This window comes from Oncorhynchus mykiss, chromosome 21 (genome assembly GCF_013265735.2).
Source record: "Oncorhynchus mykiss isolate Arlee chromosome 21, USDA_OmykA_1.1, whole genome shotgun sequence".
Classification (NCBI taxonomy): Eukaryota; Metazoa; Chordata; class Actinopteri; order Salmoniformes; family Salmonidae; genus Oncorhynchus; species Oncorhynchus mykiss.
This window is the reverse complement of record NC_048585.1, coordinates 21804695-21819528: the sequence shown is the minus strand read 5'-3', so window position 1 is coordinate 21819528 and position 14834 is coordinate 21804695. Positions and strand designations below refer to the sequence as shown.

Here is a 14834-nt window from a genome sequence, read left to right as displayed (position 1 = left end):
ACCTCTATGGTTAAATCTTCTTGGTTTTACTATTCGATCGCTATATAATATTGAGGCCTTGATGGTTAGAAGTGCAGAAAAGTGGTTGATACAGAGAGTGAAGGGAAAGGCCATGGCTGTCTGCCTGTATTAGCAGGCCCGTCAGGTAAAGCTAGCTCTATGATGTGACTTGTTGGTTCATTCAGGCGCAACACGTGCACCCACACAACACACACACCCCTCCACCTGTCACATGGGTGACGACAGCCTGACGATGGCGTTAGCCTGTGTGTTCACTCTACTCCAACACCCTTCTACCCAGGAGCAGTGAGACGGAGAGGAGGGCTCTAACCCGCCCCCCGGGAGAAACTAGCCCTGCAGATCATCCGTGTCACTACCTCTGGATGGAACCTTAAACAGGCTGCCATGACTACCTCTGGATGGAACCTTAACGAGGCTGCCATGATTACCTCTGGATGGAACCTTAACGAGGCTGCCATGACTACCTCTGGATGGAACCTTAAAGAGGCTGCCATGACTACCTCTGGATGGAACCTTAACGAGGCTGCCATGATTACCTCTGGATGGAACCTTAACGAGGCTGCCATGACTACCTCTGGATGGAACCTTAACGAGGCTGCCATGACTACCTCTGGATGGAACCTTAACGAGGCTGCCATGACTACCTCTGGATGGAACCTTAACGAGGCTGCCATGACTACCTCTGGATGGAACCTTAACGAGGCTGCCATGACTACCTCTGGATGGAACCTTAACGAGGCTGCCATGACTACCTCTGGATGGAACCTTAACGAGGCTGCCATGACTACCTCTGGATGGAACCTTAACGAGGCTGCCATGACTACCTCTGGATGGAACCTTAACGAGGCTGTCATGACTACCTCTGGATGGAACCTTAACGAGGCTGCCATGACTACCTCTGGATGGAACCTTAACGAGGCTGCCATGACTACCTCTGGATGGAACCTTAACGAGGCTGCCATGACTACCTCTGGATGGAACCTTAACGAGGCTGCCATGACCACCTCTGGATGGAACCTTAACGAGGCTGCCATGACTACCTCTGGATGGAACCTTAACGAGGCTGCCATGACTACCTCTGGATGGAACCTTAACGAGGCTGCCATGACTACCTCTGGATGGAACCTTAACGAGGCTGCCATGACTACCTCTGGATGGAACCTTAACGAGGCTGCCATGACTACCTCTGGATGGAACCTTAACGAGGCTGTCATGACTACCTCTGGATGGAATCTTAACGAGGCTGCCATGACTACCTCTGGATGGAACCTTAACGAGGCTGCCATGACTACCTCTTCAAACCTCAGCATGGTGACAGTGAGTGTCTCCCCTCTCACTAACCCCAAGGAGGGTGTGTGTGACGGGGAGTTTCAACCTCCCAACCACCCTCATCCCCACCCCCCTACTCTGTAGAGTGACAGGCCACAGACAGCTGTCAGGCTCAACTGAATCGTACACTCCTGACAACGCGTCCCCATCACGAAGTGCAGCTCATCCACGAGCCTAGAGATTCGGCTCACATCCAAACCAACACAGCATTCTAAGTGCTGTATTGATATCTGAGAGGATTGGGAAATTCTCTACGCTTTGACTGCTCAAGGTACTGTGCTTCACTTTGGTCTGAGTAATCATGGAAGTGTGGATGCATTATGGGACATTTGATCTCAGAACATTGGTATGCAGATGTAGTCAGAAGTTTGGGAGCTCCAGTATAATGGAATCTGGTGGGGTCATAGACAGTACACGTCACCTGATTGTTCACGCTGCCTAGCTGGCTGCTCAAAGACACTGTGCTGACAGTGAAGGCCTGTATCTATCGAGCTAGTGAAGTGATAACATGCTTGATACCACGAGGATACTGATAACACAGACTATGAGAAGGACAACTGTGTTGAAACAATGAAAATGGGGGTTGAAAAGTATGTATATCCCACACGTTTACGTTGATGTGAAAACTGAAATGTTGAGTGTTAGCCCTGTCAACGTAATGATAGTAACACATGAGATAAATAATCAACAATAAAAAGCTGTGGATATTGACAGAGAAAAAGAAGGACAGCAAACGCAATGAACGCCCACCTTGCTATGTACCTTCTGGCTGGCATCAGTGCCCTCCAGCATGTCCTCTGACCCGTCCCCTGACGCCACCTTCCTCTGGATGTGGGCATTCTGCTCCCGTAAGGCCACAATCTGCAGAGAGGGACACAGGACAGAGATTAATACACAGGTCTAAAATAACAATAAACAGAGAGGGACACAGGACAGAGATTAATACACAGGTCTAGAATAACAATACACAGAAAGGGACACACAGGACAGAGATTAATACACAGGTCTAAAATAACAATAAACAGAGAGGGACACAGGACAGAGATTAATACACAGGTCTAGAATAACAATACACAGCAGAGATCAGCCTAGCTGTCAATCACACATGCAGGCACATGTGCATACACACACACACACACACACACACAGATACGCGCACACACACAATTGTCAGCTCCAGCCAGGCATGGGGCTGTCCTGTCAGTGCCTGAGGGGAATACAACTGATGTGCAAATGTATTAAGGTCAAGGGTCAGGATCTCATTCACTTTTCAAAACACAAACAACCTAAATATTTACTCAATGACCGCTAACAGGTTATTTCCTACTGTTACAGTTTGTGTAGGAATTTCTGGAACATTACGCTGCCAGCTATGTCATATTATGTCTAGGTATTAACGTGATCACTATGATTATCTTGTTCAGCGAACCCGTCCTCTCTCTCTCCTGAAGAATCTGGTGTTCACTCTTAATCACGTTGCCAGGGGCTACAAACCAGTGACATGAAAAGCATATTGAGGATTCCCCTGACAGGGACAGCTGATTCGGACTTTCTGAGGGGGAGGAAGGGGGGGAAATAGCCGGGTAGAGACACAGCTATAATTGTCCAAATTGTTGGACTACAACCTATTCTTGGACAGCACAAACAGCATGGTATGTATTCCTTTATGGAGCCCCCTCACTTCTAACGCCATTTTACACCATCACTAAACACAAGTGACAGCAATACCAGGGAGACTACATGATGCCTGTAGGGTCAGCCTTCACAAGTCAGTTCCAGGGAAACCTCCCAGACCTTGAAACTAGGAGAAGACCGTCATTGTTTTATGATGTGCTAACCATATTTTAGTTTTTGCATAACTGTCATATTTTTGTGTTTGAAAATATTTGTAGAAAAGCCGTGATATCACTGTATGACAACTACAGTAGAGAGATGCACCATGTCAGTGACATAAATACCTGTAGCCTGTCATCCAGTACACAGTCAAATATTAGTCTGCTCACTATCCATTATTATGTAATCATGAGCACAGACGTCGCCAGATTTACCATAAAGAACAGACCCAGTTGGGAGACAGACAGGATATGGAAGTGTGAATAAAATGACAGCATGCTGCTATTACCAGTGATCACAGGTTATTTTAGGCTTTAATCTCAGGATTTCATCTGGATTTAGGAAACAAGCCAACCTTTTTCCCCCCCATCGGAGACGTGTAACGACTGTTGGTGGAAGAAGGCGAGGACCAAGGTGCAGCGTGGTACGTGTTGATCATTATTTAATAGAACAGAACACTGAATGACAAAACAACAAAGAGAACGACCGAAACAGTTCTGTCTGGTGCAGACACAAAAACAGAAAGCAACTACCCACAAACACAGGTGGGAAAAGGCTACCTAAGTATGGTTCTCAATCAGAGACAACGACAGACAGCTGTCCCTGATTGAGAACCATACCGGGCCAAAAACAAAGAAATACAAAAACATAGAAAAAAGAACATAGAATGCCCACCCTAGTCACACACTGGCCTAACCAAAATAGAGAATAAAAAGCCTCTCTATGGCCAGGGCGTGACAAGACGGCAATATTATGACGGCAATGATTGAGAGAACAATCCAGGAAGGATAATGTAGCAGCCTATGACAGTCATGAATCTACTGTATAACAGTGTATTTTGCTAAACATGGCAATACATCATATTACTGTACTGACTGAGGCAGTGCTGCAATAGGGCCCTCCAGTCCTGATCAGTAAAAGCCACACAGTATATCAGTATTACTGCTATTGGAATGCCATCTCTGTCTACAATAAATAAGTTAAGCCTGAATATTTGTTGGACACTTCCCATTTGTGGGAATCCCAGATCTATGACTTGGCTGTGTCTGCACCCTGGAGAGACCGACATAATTACATTTCTCAGAAGGAGGCGATGACATCACAATAAAACAACAGTGAGAGAATCCAATACGGTTGCCAAGTGTTTCACCAACCGCTCCAGTTGAGCTGCGTTCAAGACTTAGAGGGCATTCAATGACACCAATATCAATAAACAATGATTGATGTGAAAATGCAACACAACTGCCTCTGACACTGGTCATCAATAGCCTTATAGCTATACAACTATAAAACACCACTTTTTACAGCACAGATGGAGGCACTCACTAGACGCAAGTATTACATTATTTTCATTCTAAGAGGGCAAAGGGCAGGGAGGGATTATTCCACAATTACAATGGAGGATTCCCTTTACATTAAGCCTCGACAACATCCTAACACAGGGTTTGAGATTTCATCCACAGACAGTGGATTTGCTTGCTGTTGCATATTGCTGCCTCTCTCTCTCTTTCCATTCTTTTAATGAGGGGTGCAATTACACCTTCTTATGTTTTGGCTGGCACGTTGGGGAGCGTCTATCATTTTTCAGGTACAGAGATCAAACGGTTGGCTCTCGACATAAGGGGTGCACACACGCACACGCACACACACACACACACACACCTCCTCCCGACAGACACCCAGGATAACAAATGATAGACTGAGCCTTGCTGCTGTGGCTGTGGTTGCTCTCAAATTAGAAAAATGTTTACAGAAGCAAATTGAAAGTGGCCATCTTTCCCTTTGATGTAGTATTAGTTCATCTCATCTCATCAAAGCCCAGAAAACATCAGAGACACAAGGAGACATCGGAGACACCAATAGACATCAGAGACACCAGGAGACACCAGAGACATCAAGAGACACCAGGAGACACCAGAGACACCAGAGACATCAAGAGACACCGGAGACATCAAGAGACACCAGAGACATCAAGAGACACCAGAGACAACAGGAGACATCCAAGACACCACGAGACATCAGGAGACATCAGGAGACACCACGAGACACCAGAGACACGAGGAGACATAAGAGACACCAGGAGACACCAGAGTCACCAGGAGACACCAGGAGACACTAGCAGACATCAGAGACACCAGGAGACACTAGGAGACATCATTTCCTGACTTCCTTCGTCTCCACCTCTCCGATAAGTAATTGTCTGTTTTAGTGTGAAGGAGCAAAAGGAGATTGGACAGGAAGGTGACGTGAAATCTCTCGGTGTACAAGATTGATTTGGTGGAGCCGAGGGCCTGGAGCAGGTTGCTATATGCGGCAATGGCTCTGAATTAAGATCAGTCACACAGACAGGCACACGTGCACACACACACACAAACACTGGAAACCTGTTGGCTTGAATTTTATAGCACCAGTTCATTTTTCATTGTATAGAGTGGGTGACACCTTGGGGATACCCTCTAGAATTCCAACCAGGAAATGAATAAGAGAGACCGGATAACATAGAGTAACAGAAGTTTCAGTCTCTCTCTCTCTCCCAGCGGCCTTTGTAGGATCTTATGCAGGTTTGATTGGTCCCTTGGCGGGGGACCAAGCCCAGAGGCCCCAGAGGTTTTGCGGGGAATTCATCAACCTCCTGACACATTCTACAGAATCTACTCCCATTCCATTTATGTGAGCCGGGTCTGTATTTAAAACAACTGCACTATTTATTTAACTCTAAATTGAAACATCATAAATAAATCAGCTCTGAGAGAGTACGCACAATATAAATCAAATCTTGACCACTTAACCATCTGAGATTGAGAGGTCAAATCTGGACTAGAGGTCGACCGATTATGATTTTTCAACGCTGATACCGATACCGATTATTGGAGGACCAAAAAAGTCGATATTTATTTATTTATTTGTAATAATGACAATTACTACAATACTGAATGAACACTTATTTTAACTTAATATAATACATCAATAAAATTAATTTAGCCTCAAGTAAATAATGAAACATGTTCAATTTGGTTTAAATAATGCAAAAACAAAGTGTTGGAGAAGAAAGCAAAAGTGCAATATGTGCCATGTAAGAAAGCTAACGTTTAAGTTCCTTGCTCAGAACATGAGAACATATGAAAGCCGGTGGTTCCTTTTAACATGAGTCCCAGGTAAGAAGTTTTAGGTTGTAGTTATTATAGGAATTATAGGACTATTTCTCTCTATTTGTATTTCATATACCTTTGACTATTGGATGTTCTTATAGGCACTTTAGTATTGCCAGTGTAACAGTGTAGCTTCCATCCCTCTCCTCGCCGCTACCTGGGCTCGAACCAGGAACACATCGACAACAGCCACCCTCGAAGCAGCGTTACCCATGCAGAGCAAGGGGAACAACTACTCCAAGTCTCAGAGCGAGTGACGTTTGAAACTAACTAGCTAGCCATTTCACATCGGTTACACCAGCGCAATGCTTGAAGCATTGCGAAGAGCTGCTGGCAAAACGCACTAAAGTGCTGTTTGAATGAATGCTTATGAGCCTGCTGCTGTCTACCATCGCTCAGTCAGACTGCTCTATCAAATCATAGACTTAATTATAACATAATAACACACAGAAATACGAGCCTTAGGTCATTAATATGGTAGAATCCGGAAACTATCATTTCCAAAACAAAACATTTATTCTTTCAGTGAAATACGGAACCGTTCAGTATTTTATCTAACGGATGGCATCCCTAAGTTTAAATATTGCTGTTACATTGTACAACCTTCAATGTTATGTCATAATTACGTACAATTTTGGCAAATTAGTAATATTGCTGTTACATTGCACAACCAAATTAGTTCGCAATGAGCCAGGCGGCCCAAACTGTTGCATATACCCTGACTCTGCGTGCAATGAACGCAAGAGAAGTGACACAATTTCACCTGGTTAATATTGCCTGCTAACCTGGATTTCTTTTAGCTAAATATGCAGGTTTAAAAATATATACTTCTGTGTATTGATTTTAAGAAAGGCATTGATGTTCATGGTTAGGTACACGTTGGAGCAACGACAGTCCTTTTTCACGAATACGCACCGCATCGATTATATGCAACGCAACGCAGGACACGCTAGATAAACTAGTAATATCATCAACCATGTGTAGTTATAACTAGTGATTATGATTGATTGTTTTTTATAAGTTTAATGCTAGCTAGCAACTTGCCTTGGCTTCTTACTGCATTCGCGTAACAGGCAGGCTCCTCGTGAGGCAGGTGGTTAGAGCGTTGGACTAGTTAACCGTAAGGTTGCAAGATTGAATCCCTGAGCTGACAAGGTAAAAATCTGTCATTCTGCCCCCGAACAAGGCAGTTAACCCACCTTTCCTAGGCCGTCATTGAAAATAAGAATGTGTTCTTAACTGACTTGCCTCGTTAAATAAAGTTGTACAAAAATCAAATAATATATATATATATATATATATATATATATATATATATATATATTTGTTTTTTAATCAACAAAATCGGTGTCCAAAAATAACGATTTCCGAAAACTTGAAATCGGCCCTAATTAATCAGCCATTTCGATTAATCGGTCGACCTCTAATCTGGACCACTTAAACACCTGACACTGAGAGGTCAAATCTGGACCACTTAAACACCTGAGACTGAGAGGTCAAATCTGGACCACTTAAACACCTGACACTGAGAGGTCAAATCTGGACCACTTAAACACCTGAGACTGAGAGGTCAAATCTGGACCACTTAAACACCTGAGACTGAGAGGTCAAATCTGGACCACTTAAACACCTGAGACTGAGAGGTCAAATCTGGACCACTTAAACACCTGAGACTGAGAGGTCGAAGGTCATCTATGTCATCAGGCAGTGCAGCTCCCTATGGGAGGCTCCTGGATTGCATGTGGTGTTATCTGCAGACTGGAGCCCCAGAGGAGAATGACTCGAGGCAGATCTCCATCCCAAATCAATTAACAGTCTGGAGCTGGTGCAGGCAGCCACTGGAACCCAACGTCCTCCCCGGAGGCTCTGACGTGTGGAAGTGTGGATGTTTCTATTCAGCAGTGCTTATTTAACCACAGCCTCCATCACCGGGCCTCAACACCCACTCACTCAGATGACTGTCTCACCATGACACAGCGGGAAAGTTAACCATGTATCCACTGTAGTCAAATGAAGTATAGTCACACTATTTAATCAAATAAAGACCTATGTCTCGACTCAGTGAAATATCTGCTGAGGCGTAACACTGTACTTGGTTAAGTAAATGAGATGCACTTTACACTGCATGTCTATGGCTCAAACTTAGCCTCATACACCTGCCTGATCTCGCGAAATGATTCGCTACACGGATACAGGAGCGGTCATCCATCTGGTAATACTAGGCTAACTCAAAGTGAAAGATATCGCCATCTCACGGCGCCTTATAACCTCTCTCTCCTCTCATCCCCTCACTCCATCCCTAGCTTTACTTGTTTTCTATACCCAGGGCAGATCAGTCTTTGACCAGGGTTTCATCTCACCTCCTAAGGTCTGTTTGGTTGGTAGAGCAGCATTTTAAATCTCTCTCTCCCCCCCCCCACCCCTCTCTCCCTCTGGCAGTGCAGAGTGGTTAATTTGGCTCCGGTAGAGCGCCAGTCTGAGGGCTCCTCTCAGCTGGAACATGACCATCTGCCCTGGCAGAGAATGGCAGAGAGAGAATGGGGGGCAGAGGCGTTACGCCACCCTGCTAACGCCACGGGCCAGCTCTCATCTGTCAACGCCATACTTCACCCCATCACACACCGCACTCCATCTTAAGACAGAATGACTAGCCCCTGAATAGGAGTCCTCCTAAGTCGAACTGTCAACATCAGACTGCTTTGAAGGTTGACAAAAACAGTCAGAGTGCCTGTGAAAATGATGCTGTGACACGTTTCTCACCTCCTGGTTGGCTGATGTTAGCTCCTCCTCCAATGCAGAGACCCTCTCTAGCGACACCCGCAGTCTCTCCCTCACCTGAGGAAAACAAAACACAACAACCCGCCATGAGTGCGTTACTGTACACAACCTCTGGTAGGACCTTACCATGGAGCTCTGCTCTAGCAGTTAATGGTAGTAGACGTGTGGTTTTGAGCTCTCAGATAAATAGCATGGATAGTGTTGGAGACAACAGTGAGATATGCCTATTTATCTCTCCCCACCAACCCACCATCCCACCTTAACCCGGGGTTGACATGATATACCATGTTCCCGCGAGAGAGCAAGCCGCTGTTCCCTCTCTCCCTCAGCCTTCAGCCCAACAGTAACACTTCTGTCTTGGCCTTGAAGGCAGGCCTGAGCTTCTGTCCAGGGGTATCTGCTTTTATTGCTTTTTAGCATCAGTTGCTGGGAGCAGCTTTCCCTCCCTCCCTCCTCCCCATCCCTACTCCTCCTCCTCCTCCTCCTCTTCTCCCCTCCTCAAAGGGGGTGAATGTATGACTTACTCTGCCTTCCTCTATGTACCACGTTCAGGTATTTGTCATGCTACTGACGGAGCATTTACTGGTGAGCTCTGTGGTGCTCCATGGCCGGGGCTGTGGCCCGCTAGGATGAAGGCCTCTCTGAGGAGGCTGAGCCTGGATTACAGGGCAGTCATTCCCCCTCCCTCCCCTCCACTCCTCGGGACAGCCCAGCAACACACAGACAGATCGTTGCAGAGCAGAAAACATCCCGTGAATCAAAAAAGCCTTTTATTCCCTAGTCCAGCGGCCTGGAGAGACGCGTTATAAATGATAGGGTCTGTTGTGGAGGGTTGACTAGATTACAGCAGCCGGCGTGACATCTTACAGAGGGCTGAGGCCATCAATCAACAGGCCTGAGGCAGAGCAGAGGCTGGGGCTGAGGTCATCAATCAACAGGCCTGAGGCAGAGCAGAGGCTGGGGCTGGGGCCATCAATCAACAGGCCTGAGGCAGAGCAGAGGCTGGGGCCAGTGGGAGAGCAGAGGCTGGGGCTGGGGCCAGTGGGAGAGCAGAGGCTGGGGCTGGGGCCAGTGGGAGAGCAGAGGCTGGGGCTGAGGCCATCAATCAACAGGCCTGAGGCAGAGCAGAGGCTGGGGCTGGGGCCAGTGGGAGAGCAGAGGCTGGGGCTGAGGCCATCAATCAACAGGCAGAGCAGAGGCTGGGGGCCAGTGGGAGGGCAGAGGCTGGGGCTGGGGCCAGTGGGAGAGCAGAGGCTGGGGCTGAGGCCATCAATCAACAGGCCTGAGGCAGAGCAGAGGCTGGGGCCAGTGGGAGAGCAGAGGCTGGGGCTGAGGCCATCAATCAACAGGCAGAGCAGAGGCTGGGGCTGAGGCCATCAATCAACAGGCCTGAGGCAGAGCAGAGGCTGGGGCTGGGGCCAGTGGGAGAGCAGAGGCTGGGGCTGAGGCCATCAATCAACAGGCAGAGCAGAGGCTGGGGGCCAGTGGGAGAGCAGAGGCTGGGGCTGGGGCCAGTGGGAGGGCAGAGGCTGGGGCTGGGGCCAGTGGGAGAGCAGAGGCTGGGGCTGGGGCCAGTGGGAGAGCAGAGGCTGGGGCTGGGGCCAGTGGGAGAGCAGAGGCTGGGGCCAGTGGGAGGGCAGAGGCTGGGGCTGGGGCAAGTGGGAGAGCAGAGGCTGGGGCCAGTGGGAGGGCAGAGGCTCGGGCTGAGGCCATCAATCAACAGGCCTGAGGCAGAGCAGAGGCTGGGGCTGGGGCCAGTGGGAGAGCAGAGGCTGGGGCTGGGGCCAGTGGGAGGGCAGAGGCTGGGGCTGAGGCCATCAATCAACAGGCCTGAGGCAGAGCAGAGGCTGGGGCTGGGGCCAGTGGGAGAGCAGAGGCTGGGGCTGGGGCCAGTGGGAGGGCAGAGGCTGGGGGCAGTGGGAGGGCAGAGGCTGGGGCCAGTGGGAGGGCAGAGGCTGGGGCTGGGGCCAGTGGGAGGGCAGAGGCTGGGGGCAGTGGGAGGGCAGAGACTGGGGCTGGGGCCAGTGGGAGGGCAGAGGCTGGGACCAGTGGGAGGGCAGAGGCTGGGGCCAGTGGGAGGGCAGAGGCTGGGGCCAGTGGGAGAGCAGAGGCTGGGGCTGGGGCCAGTGGGAGGGCAGAGGCTGGGGCTGGGGCCTGAGGGAGAGCATAGGCTGGGGGTGGGGCCTGAGGGAGAGCAGAGGCTGGGGGTGGGGCCTGAGGGAGAGCAGAGGCTGGGGCTGGGACCAGTGGGAGGGCAGAGGCTGGGGCTGGGGCCAGTGGGAGGGCAGGCGGTTGTGGTTGTGACTTGTGCCAAAACAAAGAATATTCAATACCAAGATGGCACTGTGTTAACAATGCCTCTCCATACAGTATGTACTGTCTTCAGTCAAATATACTGTACCATCAATTGAAGAATCCCTTCTACCAAGAATAGCTACTGTGCATACAAATCTAATGTATGGTCTTACCTTCTCGTCTAGAGCTTTGTGATGCTCGAACAGGGACTTGAGCGCTTTGAGGACCTCCACCTCACTGGACACGCCTGAGGGGGACTGGGCCTGCCGCTTGACCACAGTCATACGTAGTGACCGCTCATGCCTGGACACCAGGCACTCCAGATGCTCCAGAAGCAACTATAGAGACAGACATAGGGACAGAAATTAGTGCTAATATAATCATCATCATCATCCCTATCTGCATCATTATCATAAAGGCTATCTGCCTCATCTGCAAAATTGACATCATCATCAGCGCTATTACTGGAATTGTCTGCATCATCAGTTATCCTGGCACCAGAGAAGATGTAGTGATATGATTCTAAATGTCAACCTGTAGTGGCCGGACCACTGGACTGTAATATACCAACCACACAAGGTTACTGGTCTTCATGTGATTCTCCAAATACATTATTTATATCCACCCTGATTAACCGCAATGAAAAGAAATCAAAGTAACCAACGAGATCTTCTCAATTTAGTAATTTAATTTAATTTTCCAACTTTTGGTCGGAGGGGGTGGTGGTGGGGGGGGAATAAACCTTAAGTGGAATAACACGAGACATACGAAAAACAATTATGGCACTCGGAACAATAAAGGCACTCAAAACCAATGAAAACTCTCTGGACTGCCCACAAAATAGATGGTAATGTTGTTACTGTGCCAGGCTGGTGTAGGCGGCGTGCCGAATCCATTCTCAGCGGAAAGTGTTGGGGAGACAACTTCCAGCAGCACAAAGAGAGGAGATGAGTCCACTGGGAGTAGGGGGCACCCTCTCCTCCTCCTCTCTCTATAACCTACACCTACACACACCGTCTCCTCCTCCTCTCTCTATAACCTACACCTACACACACCGTCTCCTCCTCCTCTCTCTATAACCTACACCTACACACATCGTCTCCTCCTCCTCTCTCTATAACCTATACCTACACACACCCTCTCCTCCTCCTCTCTCTATAACCTACACCTACACACACCCTCTCCTCCTTCTCCTCCTCCTCTCTCTATAACCTACACCTACACACACCATCTCCTCCTCCTCTCTCTATAACCTACACCTACACACACCCTCTCCTCCTCCTCCTCTCTCTATAACCTATACCTACACACACCGTCTCCTCCTCCTCTCTCTATAACCTACACCTACACACACCCTCTCCTCCTTCTCCTCCTCCTCTCTCTATAACCTACACCTACACACACCCTCTCCCCCTTCTCCTCCTCCTCTCTCTATAACCTACACCTACACACACCCTCTCTTCCTCATCCTCTCTCTATAACCTATACCTGCACACCCTATCCTCCTCCTCCTCTCTCTATAACCTACACCTGCACACACCCTCTCCTCCTCCTCTCTCTATAACCTACACACACCCTCTCCTCCTCCTCTCTCTATAACCTACACCTGCACACACCCTCTCCTCCTCCTCTCTCTATAACCTACACACACCCTCTCCTCCTCCTCCTCTCTCTATAACCTACACCTACACACATCGTCTCCTCCTCCTCTCTCTATAACCTACACCTACACACACCGTCTCCTCCTCCTCTCTCTATAACCTACACACCCTCTCTTCCTCATCCTCTCTCTATAACCTATACCTACACACACACTCTCTCTCCTCCTCTCTCTATGAATTTAATTTCTCTCTTATCATGCTTCTACACTGCATGGTTTATCCAGCTTACAGTGTTGAGGCCTAAAACCTAGAGGTACATCATCCTCTATTCTGTTGTCAGCCCTCCAACCCACTGATTGCATGCACCTGGCTTCAAAGATTTAATTATGAACTTTAAAACCTTTACAACAAAAAAAAGCTGATATATTAAAAGTCTGCCTCATAATCGCTATGCATAGAATTCAAGGTGATAATGAAGAGAGAGACTAAATTCCATCTCTCTCTCTCTCTCTCTCTGGCAGAGCAGTGACACTAAAATGGCGGTGTGACTATGTGAGTTTCCCATTATACAGCCTGGTGGGAAAAGAGCAGCCTTATCTGTCAATAGAAGAGTTTGGTTTCTCTGCTTAATGAAAGGGTATTAATCGGAAATGCAATTCAGAGGTAGCTCTAATGTATATGGGGTCCAAATCTGTCCCCTGGGGAAATGCAGGCTACCGGTTCCATTGACCTATGTTACAGATGACCAGTCAACCGCGTCAACAGATGAAAACATTGTTTGGTTGTTACCTATGCATAGTCACTTTGACCCCATCTACATGTACAGATTACCTCAACTAGCCTGTACCCCTGCACACTGACTAGGTACCGGAGCCCCCTGTATATAGCCTCGTTATTGTAATTCTTATTGTGTTACTTTTATTAGTACTTTTTATTTTAGTCTACTTGGTAAATATTTTCTTCTTCTTGAACTGCACTGTTGGTTAAGGACTCGTAAGTAAGCATTTCACGGTAAAGTCTACACTTGTATCGGCACATGTGGCAAATTTGATTTGATGTGATCTCCATAGACTGAGCTGTTCTGGTTCAGGTCAATGTATGAGGTTAGAATTGGGCAGAAAAAATGTGTGTCTGTGTGCGCACGCGCGTTCTTGTGTCTGCTCGTGCGCATGAGTGAGTGTGTGTCTCCTATCCACGTACCCTGGTGTTGTTCCTCTCGGCCTTGAGCTCAGAGATCTCCTCCTCCTTCTCCAGAAGGTTCTCTCTGCACACGTTCAGCTCCTTGGTCAGGGCTGCAAACTCCTGTACAGCAACACAGAACATAGAGGTCAGCATCACAGCACCATCCATAACACACAATACATCTTCCTCTTCATCACCACAACCCAGAAAACAGTTCGCACAAAGCCATCCATGTCATTGGCATCCATACCGCACAATATCGTTAGGAAATATGAGACAGTCATTAAACAAGCCCCCCCACCCCATCCCATCACTCACATGTCATACTCAATGGACTAGCCCACAGTTCACAGACATAGTTTAAAAAAACTATGTTAATCATGTCCAATCCAAAGGGAAAAGAGCCTTCTATAATGATCCCTTTATGTTATCGATGGTGTTCTGGTTCCCTGATGTTTCTTTTCCCCATTGGGTTGCACCTTAGGCTAAATTAGACAAACTGACTCCCTGATCTTACTGTGGATATCCCAGACTTTGACGATGTGTTTCCAGACGACTACCACCACCATCACCACCGAAAACAGGTTAAAACCTGTGGGTTCTGGGAAAAGTGAAAATTTGGTTTGGCAGAGAATATAAGGTGAAT

General features: G+C 47.8%; 1 protein-coding gene across 9 annotated transcripts in view; it reads right to left on the bottom strand.

Moving 5' to 3' along the window:
- LOC110499997 (liprin-alpha-2) overlaps positions 1-14834 on the bottom strand; it is a 219092-nt gene that overhangs the window by 50217 nt on the left and 154041 nt on the right. For 8 of the 9 annotated variants that reach the window (XR_005038557.1, XM_036957268.1, XM_036957276.1 and 5 more), the window contains exons 3-6: positions 14207-14308; positions 11579-11743; positions 9093-9167; positions 2101-2211 (exon numbers count right to left, since the gene is read on the bottom strand). Coding sequence is in view for 8 of the 9 variants with exons in the window: in XM_036957268.1 (XP_036813163.1) it covers positions 2101-2211; positions 9093-9167; positions 11579-11743; positions 14207-14308 (453 nt within the window). In the remaining variant the exon portion in view is untranslated. The remainder of the gene's footprint in view (positions 1-2100; positions 2212-9092; positions 9168-11578; positions 11744-14206; positions 14309-14834) is intronic. The other variant, XM_036957274.1, reaches the window with a different exon arrangement.